Genomic DNA, 23,910 nt, shown 5'->3' on the forward strand with positions numbered 1-23,910 from the left:
TCCGGTATTCTGCCACCCTAGCCGACTGTATCGGGTCGGAGAGGTAGTCTCTACTCAAAGTGTGGTCCGGGGACCAGCAACACCTCCGCAGAGCTCGCGAGAAACGTGGAGTCTCGGCTCCACCCAAGGTGGGACGAATCAGCATCTGCCTGTTAACAAGACCCCAGGTGATTCCCGTGCTCATCCGCCTGGGGCGCCTCTCCAGGAAGGGCCTGCTGACGGCCTGGGCCTTTGCATGCGTGAGTCTACAGCCCCCCGAGGAGGGCACACGGACCCCCTTCTGCAGATGGGAAACTAGGCTCGGCGCCCCTAGCAAGTGACAGATGGGGGTAGGGGGCCTGGGAGGCATCCTGAGAGGAGGCGTTGGAGATGGTGAGTTCGGTGCAGCCTCCCTGATCTCTCCCAGCTGAGCTCCCTCTAACCCTCGGGGCGGCCGGGAAGGCCCCGCCCCCGGGAGTCTTAAGACTCCCGTGCTCAGGCCAGAAGTCTGAGAAGCTACGAGTTTGTGTGACGGATGGCCCTGACCTCTTGCCCGTGTCCTCCTAGGTTCGGGGACGTGACCCCAGCACGTGCTCTCTAGGGCCCCCATAATTCATGACTCATTTGCCCACTCCGGTGGAGCTAGCGCCTTCCTCCCACCCCTCTGGGTCCTCCGAAGCGAGCCCGCGTCTCCGTCCCTGATGGCCCAGGACTGTCTGTCGCCTTGAAGATTGGACTTGGCGGTAAGGACCAGGGGCTGGAGCCCCTTCGCTGTGGAAGTTGGCCCGGAGACGCGTGGGTGGGTGAGAACAGCCACGGGGAGGAAGGAGTTTGGAATTTGGAACAGAAAGCGGGTGGGAGGGCAAGAGTGCCCATAGACAAGGTTGGAAGTTGGGGGGGGCAGCGTTGGTTGAGGGGAAAGGCGTGAGGACCGGAAGCTGGGGGGCAGGTGGTTGCATAACGCTTTGGAAAGAGGGGAGCAGATGCTCGGGAAGAGAGGTACAGAGGCTGGGGTGGTTGGGACAGGCGTCTTGGCTCTGGCTGGATCGAGGAGAGACGCATCCCAGCTGGAGAAGGGTGCCATGAACTGGGAAGACGGCGCCAGGACCACCCCCTCTCTCTGCCCCTCTGCTGCTTTTAGCCATGGAGGGACAGACCCCAGGAGACAGAGGCCTTTCGGAAAAGCCGGTCCCCACGGCCGCCCGCCCCAGTCTGTCCTCACTGGGCGCTGTCTTCATTCTCCTGAAGTCCGCGCTGGGCGCCGGCCTGCTCAGCTTCCCGTGGGCCTTCCACAAGGCGGGTGGGGTGGCCCCCGCTTTCCTAGTGGAGCTGGTAAGCCCCTGGGGAGTATTTTCGGGCAGGGGCGGGTCTCCGGGGGCAGGTAGGAGCTTAATTTAATTTTACCAGCTAGAGCCCTGGGCGTTGCTTTTGCAGAGCTGCCTGTCTCCGAAATTACTCCTGTGGCTTTTGGTTTTCCATCCCGCTCAGCTCACGAAGGGAGGAGGGAATCCCCCTGTAGACCCGGGCCGAGAGCATCCTCTCTTTGGCTGAGGGCCTCGCAGCCAGGCGGGGTGTGGGGAGGGGGGAAGGTAGAGGCGTGCTGGGTCCGTGCGGAGCGCTCCACACCTGTAGCCAATGAACCTGGCCTTTTAGCTGGGGAGGCGCTGTCTCCGAGCCACTGATTGACTTCTCTTGCCTCCCGGTCTCGGCTCCACAGTGAAAACCCAAATCTCGTGGGCAGGTCAGGACTGAGGCCGCTGTGACGCCTCCAACCTGCCCGGTGTCAGCGGTGTTTGGCCAGTTCTGCTGGCTGAGTGTGGAGCCTGAAATCTCTCCCTTCCCAGAAAGTTCCAGGGCCCAGCCATCCTCAGCGGGAAAGAGCTGCTGATTAGCACAGCTTCATTTTATTAGCAATCGCTGATAGCAATCGGGCATTTCGTGGTAAGCTCTTTGACGGGCACCATCTCAAGTGCTTTTTTCTGGCAGCTGGCTGATAATGGCCCCATTGGTGGGCCCACAGGGCCTTTCTTGTCCTTCTGGAAGCTGCCAGATGCTCCCCTGTGTAGTGTCCGGTGTAACCCGTGCCACCCCCATGCTGGCTGAGTGCCTGTCTGGCACCGAGTGGCTGAGACAGTGTGGTCTCCGTCCTTGTGAAGCTTGTTCTAACAGGGAACTTGGACAAGATTCAAGAAGTCGAATGACACAGTGTCAGATGGTGGGCAGTGTGACGGGTGGGATGACATCTGTGGGAGCGGGAGGGGGGCAGAGAAGTCCCCTCCAAGGCGGCGCTGAGCCCCAGCTTGTCCAGGTGCACGTGATGGGCAACAGAGCGGTGTTTGGATGCGTGCGGCAGAAAGGCCGCGCTTCCGGAACAGGGAGCCCGACCTCCAGCCGCAAAGGGTCAGTGATAGAGCGGATGGGGCCCGCATGGGGTCCGTGGTCAGGCACAGACGGACCAGTCCGAGGACGCCAGGCAGGGCTGAGGCAGGGACGTGGCGCGCCGCTCCCCAGGCTCCGTGCGGGGTCTCCCGGCACCTTTCGGGAGTATGGATGCCCACTGCCCAGGTTTGGGTGGGCCTGAGATCGTGCATCTCTGACAGGCTCCCGGGTAACACGGATGCTGCTGGGGTGGCTTGCTCTTTGCACAGGATGGTCTACAGATCCCATCTTGAGCAGGCAGGCAGCCTTCAGGAGAGAGGACCCCAAATATGAATAAGTGGAAACTCCCAACAAGGGAGGAAGTCAGGCTGGTAATCAGCACCTCCCCCATCATTTCCTGACTCTCCCCTCCTCTTAGCCAGTGAGACTCCTGCCGTGTCCCCAGTTACAAGGCCTCCCCTCGGACGGGAGGAATGTTTAAAGGTCCCTGCCCCTGGGAGGTCAGTGGTGTGAGGTTTTAGGTCTCGAATGGCCCCATGAGCACTGGAAGTTTAATGAAATTAACGAGCCTGGACCCTCCTTGGCTCCAAAGAGAGGTGCGCCTGGCCAGGGGCTGTAAGGGCTCTTTGCTGACTGGCTGCTAAGAGGCTCAGGGACCGTCTCGAGGGCCAGCCACTCCTGCGTGGACAGCTCACTGCGTTAGCAGAGACGCACCTTCACTGGCAGAGGCTCAGCCTGACCCCCCACCCCCCTTCCCTTCCTTTCATCCCCAAATACCTACGAAGCACCTGCTATGTTCTGGGTGCTTTTCTGGGGCTAAACGGTAAGCAAAAAAGACATGATCCCAGTCTCCATGGAGCTTAGAGTCTGGTGGACAGGCATCCGCACACTGTATGCACAGTTGTGAGTATGTGGCCTCAGGGCCCTGCACCCGAGGACCACAGCCTGGGCAGCATAAAACAACAGAAGTGTATTCTCTCCCAGTCCTGGAGACTGCAAGTCCGAATCAAGGTGTCGGCGGGGTCCTTCCCGCCTCTCCAGCTCCTGGGGGCTCCAGGCGTTCCTTGGCTTGTGGCCACGTCACTCCAATCTCTGCCCCATCACCACACGCTTTCTCTGTGTCTCCTCCTGTTCTGTCTCTTATTAGGACACTTGTTGGATTTAAGGCCCACTTGGTTCATCCAGAATGACCTCATCTCAAGATCCTTAATTTCACCTGCAAAGACCCTTTTCATTTAATTTCATGTTCATTATTTGCATCTGCCAAGATGGCTGCCAATAAGTCCCTTTCACAGGTTCTGGAGATTAGGATGTAGACAAACCTTTTGGGGGATTCGACCCACCACGGGGAAAAAAGTGGGCCCACGAAAGTTGTGGTTCTGCCAGAAACAGAGGGTTGAACCCACCTCGGGGGTGAAGTGTGGGGGAGGCTTCCCGGAGGAGGTGACCTTGGAGAGGAGGGGCGAAGAGTAGGAGTTCGCCAGCTGAGGGACAGTGGTGGAGGCGGGTGGGGGGGCGGTGTTCCAGGCAGAGGAACCCGCATGGGCAGAGGTCGAGGGGCTGGAGGGAGCGTGCGTGTTCCTCCTGGCTCTGAACTTTCAAGTTTCTCTCAGGCGGTCCAGTTACATGTTTCCTTCAGCAGCCCTAGTTTTGGCTGCTGGCGTAAGAACGAGTCTGCTGGTCAGGGGCACGAACTGTGTCTGAAGATGGCCATGCTGGCTCTCCCCGGTCTTCTTGGCTGAGCACCTCACAGCTCCTGCCTTGTTCTCCTCCATAGAAATGTGGGAGGGGAGTTTGGCCGTGGAGACCAGGTCCAGCTTAGGGACAGGTAGCCGTCCATCCTGGAGAGGCTCAAAAACATTTAACTACGTGGGGCAAGTGGGTCTCAAATGCATCAGTTGAGGCGGTGGGGGGGTGCGGGGGGGTTGTCGAGTGGCGCAGATGATTTGGAAAGCAGTTTGTAAGAAATTGCCAGAGTTGAACACACATCTACCCTGACACCCAGGAATTCCACTCCTCGGTGTGTGTCCAGGAGAAGGAAACGTGGGTCCTCAGAATCACTTATTCTAGAATGCTCAGGTCTTTATTCATAGTAGACAAACACGAAGAACAGCCCAGATGTCTGGCAACAGGGGACTGGATCAGCCAATTGTGATTCTATCCACACAGTGAAATAGCACTTGGCAAAAATAGGAATAAACTTTACCGACGTGCCTGATAGGGCTGGCCCTCACAAACGTTACCGCTCAGTGGAAAGCCAGATAAGAAAATGGATGAAAGCAGAAAAATACTAGAGTGTTTTTTTTTTTCTGGGCACAGGGACAGAAAGTGCCTGGGAAGGGACAGGAGGGGGCTTCGGGGACGTGGTAACATTTTGTGTCTTGGTAGGGGTTTAGGTTGCACATGTACGTTGGTTATACCCCTTCCAGTGATATACTGATATACACTTAAGACTGTGCATATCACTGTGTGTAAGTTTTATCTTACAAGAGAGAAGGACTATAAACAAACATCAAGCTCTAATTAACGATATGCACGCTCACATCTTTAGGGGGAAGTATGCTGATTAATATCCACAACTTGCCTTGAAATATACCCCCAAGTTTAGATGGTCACACGGACGCAGGGTGGAGATGTGATAAAATAAGCACACTGATCTGCTCCTAGTGGAAGCTAGGTAGTGGGTACATGGCGCTCGTTGTAAAATTCTTCCAACTGTCCTAGATGTTTGAAAATGTTTCAGTGTTGGAAAAAATTCCAACAGAGCACTGGAGAGGGAGTCTGGAGAACAAGAATGACCATCATTTCTTGAGCAGTTACCATGTGCCAGGCACTGAGCTGAGTGAGTTATGTGCCTTGTTTAAGGCAAATGCATCACAACCCTCCAGTAAGGTAGATGGTATCATCCCCATTTCACAGATGGGAAAACAGAGGTTGATGGTGGGCCTCATGCCACAGAGCAGGTGAGTGGCAGAGTTGGAATTGAAACCAAGTATGCCTGCTTCCTAACCACCATGCTTTATGACTCTTCACCTGCAGCGCATGTGATCTTAGGAAAGTAATTTAAACTCTGAGTTTCTGATGCCTCATTTGTCCAACTGGTGTGGAGTGGTGGGAACCCCAGATTCACAGACGTAGAGCCAGTGCGGCCTCTAGAATCCACCCGCTTTGCAGCTCTGGTTTCAAGGGAGGGGGCTGGTCGCTTGTCAGGTAGAGGCCCTAGGCTGTAGGCAGCCGTGGCCTCTGCAGGTGAGACCCAGAGGGAGTGGTATCGGCATTCTGGGGGGCAGTTGTGGGCACGCCTGGCCCCATGGTCCTGTTCTGCAGGTCTCCTTGGTCTTCCTGATCAGTGGGCTGGTTATCCTGGGCTATGCCGCCTCCGTCAGTGGCCAGGCCACCTATCAGGGCGTGGTCGGAGGGCTGTGTGGCCCCACCATCAGGAAGCTGTGTGAGGCCTGCTTCATCATCAACATGCTCATGATCTCCGTGGCCTTCCTCAGGGTGATTGGGGACCAGCTGGAGAAGTGTAAGTACCTGCCCTGGAGTCAGGGGTGACCCCGGGTGTGGAGCTCGGGTCTCCTGAGCTCCTGGTGGATGAGCAGGATGTGGACATTGGGCTCGGGCCCTTGGCAAGCAGCAGAGGCCGAGACCACCCCCAGCTCCTAACGTCTCGTGGCGAAGGGAGGTGCAGGGTTAGTAATTACCACCACAGTGAGAGTCAAGGAGCTGGACGGAGCTGTGCTGGGGATCCAGTGGGGACTCATTTTACAGACGGGGAGGTGGCACCAACTGCAGAGACACCCCTGTGAGAGAGAACCAGTAACACCTTGAATTTGGGGGTGTCAGACTCTCAGCCCCATGCTCCCTTGGCCTCTAGTCCCCCCACTAACAATTTCCCGCTAAGCACTTTGGCTGCGTCTTACCGATTTTGATATGTTCTGATTTCACTTGTATTCCATTCAATCCTTTGCTAATTTTTGCTATGATTTCCTGTTTGACTCATGGGATGTTTAGAATTGTGTGATTCAATTTCCAATTATTTGGGAGTTTTCTAGTTGCCTTTTTGTTTCTTTAAAAAAAAATTTTTTTATATAGCAGGTTCTTATTAGTCATCAATTTTATACACATCAGTGTATACATGTCCACGCCAGTCTCCCAATTCATCCCACCACCACCCCTCCCCACCACTTACCCTGCTTGGTGTCCATACGTTAGTTCTCTTCATCTGTGTCTCAATTTCTGCCCTGCAAACTGGTTCATCTGTACCATTTTTCTAGGTTCCACATATATGTGTTAATATATGATATATTTTTTCTCTTTCTGACTTACTTCACTCTGTATGACAGTCTCTAGATCCATCCACGTCTCTACATGTGACCCAATTTCGTTCCTTTTTATGGCTGAGTAATATCCCATTGTATATATGTGCCGCGTCTTCTTTATCCATTCGTCTGTCGATGGGCATTTAGGTTCCTTCCATGACCTGGCTGTTGTAAATAGTGCTGTAATGAACATTGGGGTGCATGTGTCTTTTTGAATTATGGTTTTCTGTGGGTATACGCCCAGTAGTGGGATTTCTGGGTCATATGGTAATTCTATGTTTAGTTTTTTAAGGATCCTCCATACTGTTCTCCATAGTGGCTGTATCAATTTACATTCCCACCAACATTGCAAGAGGGTTCCCTTTTCTCCACACCCTCTCCAGCATTTGTTGTTTGTAGATTTTCTGATGACGCCCATTCTAACCTGTGTGAGGTGATACCTCATTGTAGTTTTGATTTGCATTTCTCTAATAATTAGTGATGTTGAGCAGCTTTTCATGTGCTCCTCGGCCATCTGTATGTCCTCTTTGGAGAGATGTCTATTTAGGTCTTCTGGCCATTTTTTGATTGGGTTGTTTTTTTTTTTTTTTTAATATTGAGCTGCATGAGCTGTTTATATATTTTGGAGATTAATCCTTTGACCGTTGATTCGTTTGCAAATATTTTTCCCATTCTGAGGGTTGTCTTTTCGTCTTGTTTGTAGCTTCCTTTGCTTTGCAAAAGATTTTAAGTTTCATTAGGTCCCATTTGTTTATTTTTGTTTTTATTTCCATTACTCTAGGAGGTGGATCAAAAAAGATCTTGCTGTGATTTATGTCAAAGAGTGTTCTTCCTATGTTTTCCTCTAAGAGTTTTACAGTGTCCAGTCTTACATTTAGCTCTCGAATCCATTTTGAGTTTATTTTTGTGTATGGTGTTAGGGAGTGTTCTAATTTCATTCTTTTACATGTAGCTGTCCAGTTTTCCCAGCACCACTTATTGAAGAGGCTGTCTCTTCTCCATTGTATATCCTTGCCTCCTTTGTCATAGAGTAGTTGACCATAGGTGCGTGGGTTTATCTCTGGGCTTTCTATCCTATCCATTGATCTATATTTCTGTTTTTGTGCCAGTAACATATTATCTTGATTACTGTAGCTTTGTAGTATAGCCTGAAGTCAGGGAGCCTGATTCCTCCAGCTCCACTTTTTTCCCTCAAGACTGCTTTGGCTATTCGGGGTCTTTTGTGTTTCCATACAAATTTTAAATTTTTTTGTTCTAGTTCTGTAAAAGATGCCATGTGTAGTTTGATAGGGATTGCATTGACTCTGTAGATTGCTTTGGGTAGTAGAGTCATTTTCACAATATTGATTGTTCCATTCCAAGAACATGGTATATCTCTCCATCTGTTGGTATCATCTTTATTTTCTTCCATCAGTGTCTTATAGTTTTCTGCATATAGGTCTTTGGTCTCCCTAGGTAGGTTTATTCCTAGGTATTTTATTCTTTTTGTTGCAATGGTAAATGGGAGTGTTTCCTTAATTTCTCTTTCAGATTTTTCATCATTAGTGTACAGGAATGCAAGAGATTTCTGTGCATTAATTTTGTATCCTGCTACTTTACCAAATTCATTGATTAGCTCTAGTAGTTTCCTGGTGGCATCTTTAGGATTTTCTATGTATAGTTTCATGTCATCTGCAAACAGTGACAGTTTTACTTCTTTTCCAATTTGTATTCCTTTTATTTCTTTTTCTTTCCTGATTGCCGTGGCTAGGACTTCCAAAACTATGTTGAATAATAGTGGTGAGAGTGGACATCCTTGTCTTGTTCCTGATCTTAGAGGAAATGGTTTCAGTTTTTCACCATTGAGAATGATGTTTGCTGTGAGTTTGTCATATATGGCTTTTATTATGTTGAGGTAGTTTCCCTCTATGCCCACTTTCTGGAGAGTTTTTATCATAAATGGGTGTTGAATTTTGTCAAAAGCTTTTTCTGCATCTATTGAGATGATCATATAGTTTTTCTTCTTCAGTTTGTTAGTATGGTATATCACATTGATTGATTTGTGTATATTGAAGAACCCTTGCATCCCTGGGATAAATCCCACTTGATCATGGTGTATGATCCTTTTAATGTGTTGTTGGATTCTGTTTGATAGTATTTTGTTGAGGATTTTTGCATCTATATTCATCAGTGATATTGGTCTGTAATTTTCTTTTTTTGTAGTATCTTTGTCTGGTTTTGGTATCAGGGTGATGGTGGCCTCATAGAATGAGTTTGGGAGTGTTCCTTCCTCTGCAATGTTTTGGAAGAATTTGAGAAGGATAGGTGTTAGCTCTTCTCTAAATGTTTGATAGAATTCACCTGTGAAGCCATCTGGTCCTGGACTTTTGTTTGTTGGAAGATTTTTAATCACAGTTTCAATTTCATGACTTGTGATTGGTCTGTTCATATTTTCTATTTCTTCCTGGTTCAATCTTGGAAGGTTATACCTTTCTAAGAGTTTGTCCTTTTCTTCCAGGTTGTCCATTTTATTGGCATAGAGTTGCTTGTACTAATCTCTTAGGATGCTTTGTATTTCTGCATTGTCTGTTGTAACTTCTCCTTTTTCATTTCTAATTTTATTGATTTGAGTCCTCTCCCTCTTTTTCTTGATGAGTCTGGCTAATGGTTTATCAATTTTGTTTATCTTCTCAAAGAACTTTTAGCTTTTAGTTTTATTGATCCTTGCTATTGTTTTCTTTGTTTCTCTTTAATTTATTTCTGCTCTGATCTTTATGATTTCTTTCCTTCTGCTAACTTTGGGTTTTGTTTGTTCTTCTTTCTCTAGTTTCTTTAGGTGTAAGGTTAGATTGTTTATATGAGATTTTTCTTGTTTCTTGAGGTAGGCTTGTATAGCTATAAACTTCCCTCTTAGAACTGATTTTGCTGCATCCCATAGGTTTTGGATCGTCATGTTTTCAGTATCATTTGTCTCTAGGTTTTTTCTTTTTTGCGGTACGTGGGCCTCTCACTGTTGTGGCCTCTCCCATTGTGGAGCACAGGCTCCAGACGCACGGGCTCAGCGGCCATGGCTCACGGGCCCAGCTGCTCCGCGGCATGTGGGATCTTCCCAGACTGGGGCACGAAGCCATGTCCCCTGCATCAGCAGGCGGACTCTCAACCACTGCACCACCAGGGAAGCCCTGTCTCTAGGTATTTTTTGATTTCCTCTTTGATTTCTTCAGTGATTTCTTGGTTATTTAGTAACATATTGTTTAGCCTCCATGCATTTGTGGTTTTTTTTACATTTTTTTCCCTGTAATTGATTTCTAATCTCATAGCATGGTGGTCAGAAAAGATGCTTGATATGATTTCAGTTTTCTTAAATTTACTGAGCCTTTATTTGTGGCCCAAGATGTGATGTAACCTGGAGAATGTTCCATGTGCACTTGAGACGAAAGTGTAATCTGTTTTTGGATGGAATGTCCTGTAAATATCAATTAAATCTATCTGGTCTGTTGTGTCATTTAAAGCTTGTGTTTCCTTATCAATTTTCTGTTTGGATGATCTGTCCATTGGTGTAAGTGAGGTGTTAAAGTCCCCCACTATTATTGTGTTACCATCGATTTCCTCTTTTATAGCTGTTAGCAGTTGCCTTATGTATTGAGGTGCTCCTATGTTGGGTGCATATATATTTATAATTGTTATATCTTCTTCTTGGATTGATCCCTTGATCATTATGTAGTGTCCTTCCTTGTCTCTTGTAACATTCTTTAAAGTCTATTTAACTGATATGAGTATTGCTACTCCAGCTTTCTTTTGATTTCTATTTGCATGGAATATCTTTTTGCATCCCCTTACTTTCAGTCTGAATGTGTCCCTAGGTCTGAAGTGGGTCTCTTGTAGGCAGCATATATATGGGTCTTGTTTTTGTATCCATTCAGCAAGCCTGTGTCTTTTGGTTGGAGCATTTAATACATTCACATTTAAGATAATTATCAATATGTATGTTCCTATTACCGTTTTCTTAATTGTTTTGGGTTTGTTTTTGTAGGTCTTTTTCCTCTCTGTGTTTCCCACTTAGAGAAGTTCCTTTAGCATTTGTTGTAGAGCTGGTTTGGTGGAACTGAATTCTCTTAGCTTTTGCTTGTCTGTAAAGCTTTTGATTTCTCCATCGAATCTGAATGAGATCCTTGCTGGGTAGAGTAGTCTTGGTTGTAGGTTCTTCCCTTTCATCACTTTAAGTATATCATGCCACTCCCTTCTGGCTTGTAGAGTTTATGCTGAGAAATCAGCTGTTAACCTTATGGGAGTTCCCGTGTATGTTTTTTGTCGTTCTTCCCTTGCTGCTTTCAGCAATTTGTCTTTAATTTTTGCCAGTTTGATTACTGTGTGTCTCAGCATGTTTCTCTTTGGGTCATCCCGTATGGGAACTCTGTGCACTTCCTGGACTTGGGTGGCTACTTCCTTTCCCGTGTTAGGGAAGTTTTTGACTATAATGTCTTCAAATATTTTCTCAGGTCCTTTCTCTCTCTCTTCTCCTTCTGGGACCCCTATAATGCGAATGTTGTTGCGTTGAATGTTGTTGTGTTGACTGTTGTCCCAGAGGTCTCTTAGGCTGTCTTCATTTCTTTTCATTCTTTTTTCTTTATTCTGTTCCGTGGCAGTGAATTCCACCGTCCTGTCTTCCAGGTCACTTATCTGTTCTTCTGCCTCAGTTATTCTGCTATTGATTCCTTCTAGTGTATTTTTCATTTCAGTTATTGTGTTGTTCATCTCTGTTTGTTCTTTACTTCTTCTAGATCTTTGTTAAACATTTCTTGCATCTTCTTGATCTTTGCCTCCATTCTTTTTCTAAAGTCCTGGATCATCTTCACTATCATTATTCTGAATTCTTTTTCTGGAAGGTTTCCTATCTCCACTTCATTTAGTTGCTTTTCTGGGGTTTTATCTTGTTCCTTCATCTGGTACATAGCCCTCTGCCTTTTCATCTTGTCTATCTTTCTGTGAATGTCACCTTTTTGGTTTCTGCCTTAAATGCACCATGGTCAGAGAACACATCTGTATAATTTTGGCATTTGAGTCTTACTCTGTGGCTCAGCATGTGATCTGTCTTGGTGAGCTCTTAAAGGGTGTGTATTCTGTGGTTCCTTGGTACAGTGTTCTAGAACTCTCCATTAGGTCAAGGTGATCCAGAGCTTTGATCATATCTTCCATGGCCTTGCAGATTTTTGTGGGAGTGGGGCAGTGGGGGAGTCTAGTTATTCTGTCAGGTTATGAGAGAGAGAGAGAGTTAAAATCTCCAATTATGATGGCAGATTTGTCTACTTTTCCCTTTAATTCTATGAATTTTTTGCTCATATTTTTTGAAGCTGTCTTATTAATAAGCACACACAGTGAATTGCCTTTTTGTTATGAAATTCCACTTTTTGTCTCTGTAATGCTTTGTGAATATACCTGTGAATATAACCTCTCCAGCGTCCGTAAGACGCTGCGTTTGCACAGAATTTCTTTTCCCACTCTTTTACTGTGAACCTTGGAATTTTAAAATGCACTTCTTGTAGACAGCATATGGTCGGGTCTTGCTTTTTTATCATCTTGACAGTCTCGGGTTTTAATTGGCATATTTATTTATTTATTTTTATTTTTACTTTTTTGCCTTTTTTTTTTTATTAGTTTCTGCTTTATAACAAAGTGAATCAGTCATACATATACATATGTTCCCATATCTCTTCCCTCATGCATCTCCCTCCCTCCCACCCTCCCTATCCCACCCCTCCAGGCGGTCACAAAGCACCGAGCTGATCTCCCTGTGCTATGCAGCTGCTTCCCACTATCTATCTACGTTACGTTTGGTACTGTATATATGTCCATGCCTCTCTTTTGCTTTGTCACAGCTTACCCTTCCCCCTCCCCATATCCTCAAGTCCATTCTCAAGTAGGTCTGTGTCTTTATTCCCGTATTTAGACTTTTACTTGGAATGTAATAATGACTGATATGGTTGCATCTCGGTCTACCACTTTACTGTTTGTTCTGTCTCTTGAACCATGAAAAAAGGTCCCTGATGCAGGGATATGGAAATTAAAGGCTCCTGTGTGTGGGAAGCACTCCTATCCTCCACAAAAATTAAAGTTGGTAGATCTGAACCTCCCAGAGGGTAAATTGGCACAAAAATGCCCTGCCTGACAGTGGCAAGTAGAGGTCATGTCAGATTTCAGTTCTGGTCAACTGGTGGTGCTGCTCTGCTGCGATGAATTCTGAGGTCCTGCCATGTTGAGAAGGATTCTGAGGGCCTGAGTTATTGGCAAGGATCTGAGGGGCTGCCGTGATGGGACGGATTTTGATGGGCTGCTTTGTGAGAAGGATTCTAGGGGCTGCCGTTTTGAGGAGAATCTTAGGAGCTGCCTTTTTGAGGAGGATACGAGGGGTTGCCCTGTTGGAAAGAATCTTAGCAGCTGCAGTGTTGAGAAGGATTCTGAGGGCCTGCCTTACTGAGAAGGATTCTGAGGGCCTGACTTCTTGGGAAGGATCTGAGGGGCTGCCGTGATGGGAAGGATTCTGATGGGCTGCTTTGTGAGAAGGATTCTAGGGGCTGCCTTCTTTAGAAGAATCTTAGGGGCTGCCATGTTGGGAAAGATTCTGAGAGGCTGCTGTATTGAGATGAGTTCTAAGGGCCTCCATAGTGACAGAAATGTTAGCAAGTGCAGTTTGGGAAGGATTCTGATGGGCTGCTTTGTGAGAAGGATTCTAGGGGCTGCCGTGTTGAGGAGAATCTTAGGAGCTGCCTTTTTGAGGAGGATACTAGGGGCTGCCCTGTTGGGAAGAATCTTAGCAGCTACAGTGTTGAGAAGGATTCTGAGGGCCTGTCCTACTGAGAAGGATTCTGAGGGCCTGACTTCTTGGGAAGGATCTGAGGGGCTGCCATGATGGGAAGAATTCTGAGAGGCTGCTGTATTGAGATGAGTTCTAAGGGCCTCCATAGTGACAGAAATGTTAGCAAGTGCAGTTTGGGAAGGATTCTGAGGGGCTGCCATTTTGAGGAGGACTTGAGGGGCCACTGTGTGAGAACGATTCTAGGGGTTGCCACGCAGAGAAGAACTGTAGGAGCTGCCGTGTTGGGAAGTATTCCGAGGGCCTCTGTGTTGAGAAGAATCTTAGGGGCTGCCGTGTTTTGGAGGGTTCTCGGGCACTGCTGTGTTGAGAAGGAACCGAGGGGCTGCTGTGTTTAGATGGATCGTGAGGGTCTGCCATGTTGATAAGTGTTTCGAGAGGCTGCCGTTTTGCGAAGGATCTCAGATGGTACCATGTGAGAAGGGTCTACGGTGCTGTCTTGGTGAGAAGGATTCTGAGGGCCTGCCGTGGTGAGGAGGACGGTGAGGGGCCGCCTTGTTGAGAAGGATTCTCTGTGGCCGCTGTGTTTGGAAGGCTGTTAGGGGCTGCCATGATGAGCATTTGGGGGAGCTGCTGTGTTGAGGAGGACCTGAGGTGCAGCCCTGTTGAGAAGTATTCTGAGTGGCTGTCGTGTTGGGGAGCATCTGATGTGCTGCCGTGTGTGGAAGGATTCTGAGTGTCTCCTGTGTTGAGAAGGATTCTGAGGGGCTGCCGTGGAGAAAGGACCAGGAGGGCCTGCCTTGATGAAAAGGGTTTTAAGGGGCTGCTGTTTTGAGGAGGATTCTAGGAGCCTGCCGTGTTGAGAGGGATTGGAGGGGCTGCCACGTGGAGAAGGACCTGAGGGGCTGCTCTGTCAGAAGGATCCTATACGGCAGCTGCTGCTGTTGGGCAGGATCTGAGGGACCGCAGTGTAGCTAGGATCCTGAGGTGATGCCGTGTGAGAAAGAGTCTAGTGGCTGCCGTGTGGAGAAGAATCCTAGGGGCTCCCACATCGGGAAGAATCTTAGCAGCTGCAGTGTTGAGGAGGATTCTGAGGGCCTGCTGTGTTAAGAAGGATTCTGAGGGCCTCAGTGTTCAGAAAGGTTCTGAAGGGCTTCCGTGGTGGGAAGGAATGTGAGGGGCTGTGTCTTGAGAAGGAGTCACTGGGCTGCCACGTGAGAAGGATTCTTCATGTTGAGGAGGATTCTGAGGGCCTCAGCGTTGAGAAGGACTTAGTGGCTGTCGTGTGGAGGAGGATTCTGAGCGGCTGTCGTGTTGGGAAAGAGTCTGAGGGGCTGCCATGTTGAAAATGATGTTGAGGGGGTGCCCTGTTGAGAATAATTTCGGGGGCTGCTGTGTGGAGGAGGCTCTGCGGCCCTCTGTGGAGAGGAATGTTGGGGGCTGCCATGTGGAGACTGATTTTGAGGGCCTCCCTGTTGAGATGGATTCTGAGGGGGTGTCATGTGAGAAGGCTTTTGAGGGCCTCAGTGTTGAGTATGGGCCACTATGTTGGGAAGAATCTTAGCAGCTGCCACGCTGAGGAGGAGTCTGAGGGGCTGCCATGTTTAGAACAGTCCTAGGGGCTGTCGTGTCGAGAAGGATCCGAGGGGTGCTGTGCTGCGAAGGGTTCTGAGGGGCTGCCGTTTGCAGAAGGAGGAGGTGCTGCCCTGTTGAGGAGGATTCTGAGCGGCTGCTGTGTTGAGAAGGTTCTGGGCTCAGTTGGTGGACCACCTGGAGAGAGTATTGACTGGACGCATGCCACCCCAGCTCTGGGTGGATTGACTGGTGGGAAGAGAGCATCGTTGGCGTGTTTCTGGTTAGGTATTTAGGGATTTGTCTTTCTGAAGGCAAGTCCAGGTTACTTGGGCTGAAGGCTAATGGGAGGTTGGGGTTTTTGATGGAGTCATTACATTCATCATGTACAAATGGCTGTAAATGATGGTGCCGAGGACACCAAGGTGTGGCCTGGAAAGTGAGGGCTCAGGAAGGAGCTGCGTAGCCCAGATGGCAGAGGGGGGCTTTCCTGGCTTCAGGAGTCCAGACGGCTAAGAAGGGCTTGCCCCCCATCCCCGGCCACGTGGGGCCTGGGACTCACGGAGATCTCTGTGCACCTTTGGGTACGTGCATTCCCTTGGCCTCTCTGGCCAGGAAAGCCTGCCTAGCCTCCCTCAGGGGAGGTCTCTGCACCCTGAGCTCCACGGGGAGCTGTCCTGTAGCGTCACTCCAGTAGAAGCAAGCCATTGTGGTCAGGCCGTTGATCTCTTTTCACCGCTGGCTTTACGGAGCACGTGGTGAGAACAGGAAGGGTTATGTCACAGCAGTGCCAGCACCCCCGAGCGGGCCGGGAACCAGCTCTCGGCCCCTCCATCCGCGTGCTTCCGGCCTCGAGCCATCTTGCTGTCTCCCCTTGGCTCTCCCCTCTCCCCCACCTGTCTAGCCTCTTCTATCTGATAACTCCAAATTCTCCGTCTTACTGTGGTGGAATCAAAACGGGTCCAGACTCTTAGGTGTTCCGTCTCTTGAGAGGTTGATGGGGTCTGTGTCCCCTCCCCCGGAATCAGAGCGGGCTCCGTGACGGCTCGGCCTGGCGGAGGATGGCGGATGGGACACTGCCAGTTCCAGGCCTGGCCTTTAAGAGGACGGCACCTTCCGCCTTGGGCTTGGGACCCCCCCAGCTGTCATGGACCAGCCTGCAGGGAGGGCCCCGCGGAGCCCAGGCATCCCCACCAGGCACCCTGTGTGAGCGCAGCCATCGAGGACCCTCCAGCCCCGCCCCCTGCCAAATACCCCCGAGGGACCCCAGCCTATCTGGTGTGGAGCAGAAGCGGCCAGCTCAGCCCCGCCCTAGTTCTCCTCTATCTAATAACGGGGCTGCCCTGGGCCGCTCTTGGGGGGAAATGTATTCCAGGCCCCGACTTTACCGTGCACACCCTTTGAGCTCTTGAGCAAATAAGAAGGGTCTTTTACAAACAGGAGGGCCTGGGTGCCCCAAGGGCAGACCGTTGTGTCTTTTGCTGTGGATTCCAGCACTTAGAGCATCGCCTGCCGGGCGGAAGGAACTCGGTGAAGGTCTGTTGAATGAATTGCTACAGCGTGTTCCCTCTGTCCTGGTGGCACGTGACAAGATCCCCATCATGCTTGTCATCCCATCCCTTTAAACTCACGGGGATGACTCAGTGCCCACGGCGATCCCACCCGAGGACCCAGAGCTGGGAACCCCATAGCCTAGGCTCTTCAGCTGGGGGAGGGCCACGCGGGGCTGACTGCATCTCCTTCCCTCCCTCCCCCTAGTGTGTGACTTCCTCCTGCCCGGCGCCCCGCCAGCCCCGCAGCCCTGGTACACCGACCAGCACTTCACGCTGACGCTGCTGTCCATGCTGGTCATCCTGCCCCTGTCCGCCCCACGTGAGATCGGGTTCCAGAAATACACAAGGTACAGGCTGCAGTCCCTTCCTGGCAGGGCGATGGCTGGGGCTGGGTCCCCACCTCGGCGGGCGCTTGGTGGGTGGTTTCTGTCCGCCTGGGATAGGGGGGCTGTTAGCACGGGTCTTCCCGTTTGCAGAAGGGAAACATTTTAATTACACAAGTCATACGTGTGCCTGATAGAAAATACAGATAAGCAAAAGAGAAAATTACCCGTAATGACAGGACCTGCAGCTGACATTTTGTTACTTAATGACTGCAGACTTTTTCTGCACACACACGCACATATGCTGGCACGGAGACACACACACACACACACACACTTTTTTTCCATTTTACAGTCTGAGGCTCTCCATGTGCTTTTGCAAAAATTAAGTCTGGCAAAAGTCTTCCCACAAGTGTGCCACCCGCTTTCCCCTGTCATGTAACAAAATGGAGCAGAGAAAGAGTGGGCAGGACCCCCTTGCCCCCCGGGCACCCCCAGCCCTCGCCAGCCGAGTCAGGGTCCTCCTTCTCCCTGTGCTGTGGCCCAGCGGGCAGTGTCCCGACTTCGATGCTGAATCCCAGCGGCTGTGGGTGGAGAGACGGGGCCGCCCGTAGCGATCACAGCCTCGCAGGTCTGACCGCTAGGCCTGAGCCCGGCCCTGCCCTGCCTGCCTGGAATGCTCTTCTAGCTGTCCCCATTGTGCAGATAGGGAAATGGAGTCCAGACACCGGCCTGACACCTTGCCTGTGTGGGCAGAGCTGGCATTGAGACCCCGCTCCGTGTGGCTCCCCAGGCCCCACCTCACCATAGAGGCCCCCTAACGCTGCACTCTGTCCATGTGTTAGCATCCTAGGCACGCTGGCCGCCTGCTACCTGGCCCTGGTCATCGTGGCACAGTACTACCTCGGGCCCCGAGACCTCGCTCGTGAGCCCCGCCTGGCGTCCAGGTGAGTCTTGGGAGATGGCTTCCCGGGGCTGCCGTGAGGGCCGAAGGACACTTCTCCCCCAGACCCCGCCCATGGTTTGCACAGAGCCCTGGCTCGTCCCGTGAAATCCTTCAAGTCTCTGATGCCGTAGAACTCAGCAAAACCTCCTTTCCTGGGACTTCCCTGGCGGTCCAGTGGTTAGGACTCTGTGCTTCCACTGCAGGGAGCGCAGGTTCAAGCCCCGGTCGGGGAACTAAGATCCCACATGCCACACGGTGCAGCCAAAAAAAAAGCTCCTTTCCTTCTTCAGAACGACAGCGCTATCACTGGTGAGGCCAGGGGACAGGCTAAGGGACACGGAAGGGCTAGACACCCCACCAGCCTGGGGCTCCTAGGCTGTTGCAGACGCGTTCCCCGCAGCTTAGGGGCCGCAGAACCAGCCAGCAAGATGCAGGGGCAGAGGCCAGTGAGGCCCGACGAGCCTGAGCGAGGCCAAGAGTGGGCGTGGGCATGGGGGGGGTGTCCTCTAGGGATGCGGAGCTGCGGTGAGGACTTCAGCTTTGCACGGAAGCCACTGCAGGGTTTTGATCACAGCAGGGGCTTGAAATCAAATCGGCTGGCGGCAGGCCAGCTCCGTGAGCCTGTGACCTGTGACGTCACCCAGGGTCCTGGGCTAAGAAGGGCCCCGCACTGGGTTTAACACCCTGCTGTCGCCATCCTGAAATGCTTGACCGCTGTTGAACAAGGGGCTGGCATGTTCGTTTTGCACCGGGTCCCGCAAATCGTGTGGACCCTCCTGGAGGATAGGTGGGAAGTGGAGTGAGAGAGAGAAGGGAGTCCGGGTGACTCTGAGCTCTGGCGATGCCGTTTCCTGGGCTGGATGGGACGGGGCGGGGTCAGGTGGGGACGTGTTAGGTTAGAGACGGCTGTGAGACACTAAATAAAGAGATCAGGGAGCTGGTCAGACTGGGCGCCTGGCGTCCAGAGAGGCCTGGGCCGGAGAGAGGAACATCAGCCCAGAGATGGTGTGTAAGTAAGGCCGGGAGCCCAGGTGAGAACTGTGAGCTGGTGGCCCCCCACCAGGCCCTGGGGGATCAGGGAGAGGGATGGCGAGTTAGGGGCATGTGTTAGCTTCTTGGGGCTGCTCGTAGTAACACATGAGCACAAACCGGGTGGCTGAAAGCAGCAGAAATTTCTCCCCTGGTTCTGGAAGCTAGAAGTCCAAAATCAAGGTGTGGGCAAGGCTGCGCTCCCTCTGGAGGCTCCGGGCGGGGGGTCCTTCCTGCCCCTCCCAGGGTCGGTGCTGCCGGCACTCTTTGGCCTTCCTTGGTCTGCAGATGCTTCGCTCCAGATGCGGCCCCCATGGTCACACGGCCTCCGCCCTGTGTGTTTACTCTTCCTATAAGGACCCCAGTTGCTGGGTTAACTCCCAGCCTACTTCAGTATGACCTCATCTTCATTGAACCAATGACATCTACAAAGACCCTTTTTCCCAATAAGATTTCATTCTGAGGTTCCCAGTGGCTATAAATCTAGGGGGACACTGTACAACCCAGGACAGAGGATCATAGAATCTGGGTCTCAGAAGTCAGCAAAATTTCAAGCAGGTTGGGGTGATCGCCACCAGATGCTGCTTCTGGGTCACACGGGGCTGAGCCCTGGCGCCTGATTTGGCCACGGAGGCTGCTCTTGATGTGGCTGAGTTTCGTCAGGGCAGGAGGCGAGGTTGAAGGCCCAGGTGGATGGGGTTCAGGAGACGGGGAAGGAGCCGGGGCACCGAGGCCACGGCCCGTATGGCCCACGGCACAGCGACAGCATAATCCAGCAGTGAAGGAAAACTGATCAGAAGAGGGCCAGATCCACTGCTCATCTGTGGCCTTGAGTCTGCAGAGGGGAGGGCCCTGCTCTCTGGAAATGCAGCCTCCAAGGCTGGAGCTCGGGCAGTCTCACCCACAGGAACAGGAGAGGACATCACGTGAGGCCCAGAGGATGCGGGCAGGCAGATGGAGCCGTGGGAGCGTGGGCGCTAAGCAGCTGGCCATCGGCTGACAGTGCTGTTGAGGAAAGTCCAGGAAGGCAGGGCTTGGCGGGGAGGCTCCGTGATCTGCACCCAGAGTTAGGAGTCGGCCAGAGCGCAGCACAGAAGGGAGATAGCACCGTGTGATTTTCCCCGTGGCTGCTGTGACACGTTCCTGCCAAGCTTGGTGACTTAAAACTACACAAATGTACTCTCTTACAGTTCTGATATCAGAAGTCCAGAATAAGTCTCACTGGGCTAAAATCAAGATGTCAGCAGGGCCGTGTTCCTTTTGGAAGCTCTAGATTGGAATCCGTTTCCTTGCCGTTTCCAGCTCCTAGAGGCGCCCACATTCCTTGGCTCGGGGCCCCTTCCTCCATCTTCAAAGCCAGCAAGGTTCCATCTCTCTGACCCTGCTTCTCTGGTCACAGCTCCCTCTGACCATAGCTGAGGAAGGTTCTCTGACTGCAAGGATCCTTGGGCTACATTGGGCCTAGATCCTCCAGGGTCATCTCTCACCTCAAAGTCCCGAGCTTCCTCACATCTGCAGAGTTCCTTGTGTCGTGTAAGGTTCCCAGGATTAGGACATGGATCTCTTTGGGGCCCACTATTCTTCCACAACCAGGAAACCCTGATTCTATAGCGGGTGCTGTTGATGCTCCCTCTACTACATGTCCCTAAAGGTGCTGGAGGCTGGTACCTAGAGCTGCTTATTAAAGGAAGCTGGAGGGCCACCATGTGGGGACCACTGAGAGGGCTTGACCTGAAGATTCTGCCTCATGCACACCTCAGTTCTCTTGGGCAGCTTGGACAGAGGTCAAACCATCCTTGCCCTGTTGGGGTCTGTTTGATGGATGCTGCCTGTGCCCCCTACCATCCCAGCCCCTAAGCTCACTGGGAACAGGCAGCCTCCAAGGGAGGCTGGGAGTTCCTCCTAGCCACGCCCTGCCCAAGTTGTGCCTGCATGGAGAATGTCAAGTTACCATATGTCAGCACAGATGTACTTAGAAAGTGCAGCATTTAACATGCAGCCTTTTCTAACCCCCCAAACCCGGCAGTGGATGTGGTTATTAAAACCTGTCTTATAGTTACGCTTAGTTACATCTTGCTGGTATTGTTGAAACCTCATCTTCAAGTTGAAGGTTGCTTTGAGTTTAACTTTTTGTAACAAACACCCGTTTTCATCTCTTTACAGTCCTTCCTCCTGGACCTCCGTATTTAGTGTCTTTCCCACCATCTGCTTCGGATTTCAGGTAACCTTGGCGTCTGTGTTGAAGAGGGTGGCATTTGCAGGCTCTGGGGATCTCCTGCTCCCCCAGGAGAGTGTGGCCTCCCTGTCGGGAGGAGCTGGAGGACTTGGTGCACGTGGCCGGCATCTGGGCTCCGTGAGCTGGGAACCGGCCCCGCCGACAGCCAGCAGCAGCACGTTTGTTTGTTGGGTCTGGGGTCGAGTGTGTGGGCCCGGTACCTGTCCCCTCCTTTGCGAAGTCCTCACTGCTGAGTCGCCACGCCCAGGGACCTGGAGTGGCCTGCTTACGTAGAATGCCTTCGTGCAGGTGGCTTCTGCCGCGGGGCCCTGGAGGCTTGCCGGCTAGGAGGGCGGGAAGGTGTGTGAGGAGCTGGCGGTACTGGGCAGAATATATAGACTTTGATAGAATGGCATGGAGTGGGGAATTCCGTGCGTGGAATCCAGTGGAGGGGCTTCCGCCGCCGCCGCCGCAGCGCTGGGTGGGGCAGATTCAGAGATGCCCTTTTCCAGGCGCTGATGCCTGGGAGGAGTCTTGAGGAATGTGTGGGAGGTGGCCAGCTTGAAGGGGAGGGGCTTCAGCTGGAGAGCCCCGGAGTGGGAGGGGTCTCAGGCCGGAGAGCTGCAAAGGGCTGGGCGGGGCTGGAGGGGCGGGGGTGGGGTTGAGCTTTGCTCCCCGCCTTCTAGTCTCTCTTGGTGTCTCGCAGTCTCCTAGCCGGTGGTAGCTGACTCCCTTCCTCCATCGTTTATTTTAGGAAAGATTTGCCTCTCTCCTAAAAACAACCACCTACCCACCACGACAACAACAAAACCGCCCCCAGTGAAATCCAGTTCTCGAGGGAAAGTGGCTCGGGGTTGACAGTGTCTCAGCCTCGTAGCCTGAGCGGCTTCTTCCTGTGCTCATCAACCAGCTCCTCTGTGTTCGTCAGCTTATAGTTTCTTTGAGAACCACTTCTTGGGGAAAAGAAAAGTCTGAAACATTTCCGTTTCTCTTCTTTATAAATGAGTCGCTGTATCGCTTCTGGGGCTTAGCAAGCCGCTTACAGAATGTCTCACGTTTCTTCCTGCACAACCAATATTTTGAAAGATGGAAGGCGATGATTTTGCTGTCAGCCGTTTGGATGTCGTTCAGCCGGTCCTCTCTCGGGTGCCCGCTCACGCTGGGCAGGGGTGCGGGGTGCTTTCCAGATGCTTGTGAGGAGGTGCCCCCCTCACCTTTGCCTCGGCTCCCACATCCCATTCTCCTAGCAACCGAGGCCTGGGCTGCAGTTTCCAGGGATACGGGATGCGGAGATGGGGGAGTTGGCAAAGGTTGTGGATTGCAGGGCCGGGGTGGGGCTGAGGACTAGTTGCCGAGGCCGGGGATAGGGTTGCCAGGATCCAGCTTGGGGAGTCAGGGATCTGGGGGTGGGGGAACTAGACGCAGGTGAAGGTGGAAGGGAGCCGGGTGAGGAGTGGTGCAAGGCTGGAGGGGCTGCTGTGCGGGGAAGGCGTGGGCGGTCAGCTGGCGTCATCGGGAGCTCCGGTTCCAACACACCCCTCCCCACACACTTAGCAGCGGGGCACCCCGTCCAGCCCACGCAGAGTTGGAAGGAGAGGCCTGTGGGGAGCACGGGTTGTGGGTACAGGTTCTGCTCCCAGACACCCTGGCCGCACGCGGTACTTCTCCCTTGTTTGTGGTTTTTTTAATTGAAGTATGACTGATTTACAACATCGTGTTAGTTTCAGGTGTACAGCACAGCAATTCAGGTATATGTAGCTGAATATGCATATTCGTTTTCAGATTTTTTTTTCCTTTAGAGGTTATTACAAAATATTGAGTATAGTTCCCTGTGTTATACCGGAGGTCCTTGTTGGTTATCTGTTTTATCCGTAGTAGTGTGTATATGTTAATTCCAAACTCCTAATTTATCCCTCCCCCATCCCCCTTTCCCCTTTGGTGACCATAAGTTCGTTTTCTATGTTTGTGAGTCTTTTTCTGTTTTGGAAATAAGTTCGTTTGTATCTTTTTTTTTTTTTTTTTTTTAGATGCCACATATAAATGGTGTCCTGATATTTGTCTTTCTTTGGCTTACTTTATTTATTATGATAATCTCTAGGTCCATCCATGTTGCTGCAAATGGCATTATTTCATTCTTTTTATGGCTGAGTAATATTCCATTGTATATATGTACCACATCTTCTTTATCCGTTCATCTGTCAATGGACATTTACGTTGCTTCCATGACCTGGCTATTGTAAATAGTGCTGTAATGAACATTGGGGTGAGTGTATCTTTTTGAATTATGGTTTTCTCCAGATATATGCCCAGGAGTGGGATTGTAGGATCATATGGTAGTTCTGTTCTTAGTTTTTAAGGAAACTCCATAGTGTTCTCCATAGTGGCTGCACCAATTTACATTCCCACCAACAGTGCAGGAGGGTTCCCTTTTCTCCACACCCTCTCCAGCATTTGTTATTTGTAGACTTTTTGATGATGGCCATTCTGACCTGTGTGAGGTGGTACCTCATTGTAGTTTTGATTTGCATCTCTCTAATAATTAGCATTGTTGAGCATCTTTTCATGTGCTTATCGGCCCTCTGTGTGTCTTCTTTCCCCCTGTTGTTTTTAAACGGCTTTGAGATACAACTTACATGGCATACAACTCACCCCTCTAAAGTGTACAGTTCAGTGGGTTTTGGTGTGTTCACACAGTTGTGCAACCATCACCACCATCAATTTTACAACATTTTCATCACCTTCAAAAGAAACTTGTACTTATTACCAGTCACGCCCCATTCCCCTCTTGTTCCCCTCCTAGCC

General features: G+C 51.0%; 1 protein-coding gene across 1 annotated transcript in view; it reads left to right on the top strand.

Annotated features, from left to right (window-relative positions):
• The first annotated feature begins 660 nt into the window (after window positions 1-660).
• SLC38A8 (solute carrier family 38 member 8) overlaps window positions 661-23,910 on the top strand; it is a 35,398-nt gene continuing 12,148 nt past the window's right edge. The window contains exons 1-6 of the mRNA XM_081217742.1: window positions 661-722; window positions 1,121-1,311; window positions 5,686-5,884; window positions 16,801-16,942; window positions 17,764-17,865; window positions 21,057-21,114. Of these exons, the coding sequence (XP_081073868.1) occupies window positions 1,123-1,311; window positions 5,686-5,884; window positions 16,801-16,942; window positions 17,764-17,865; window positions 21,057-21,114 (690 nt within the window). The 5' untranslated portion in view covers window positions 661-722; window positions 1,121-1,122. The remainder of the gene's footprint in view (window positions 723-1,120; window positions 1,312-5,685; window positions 5,885-16,800; window positions 16,943-17,763; window positions 17,866-21,056; window positions 21,115-23,910) is intronic.

This window comes from Mesoplodon bidens (assembly GCF_964165515.1).
Source record: "Mesoplodon bidens genome assembly, chromosome: 18".
Taxonomy (NCBI): domain Eukaryota; kingdom Metazoa; phylum Chordata; class Mammalia; order Artiodactyla; family Ziphiidae; genus Mesoplodon; species Mesoplodon bidens.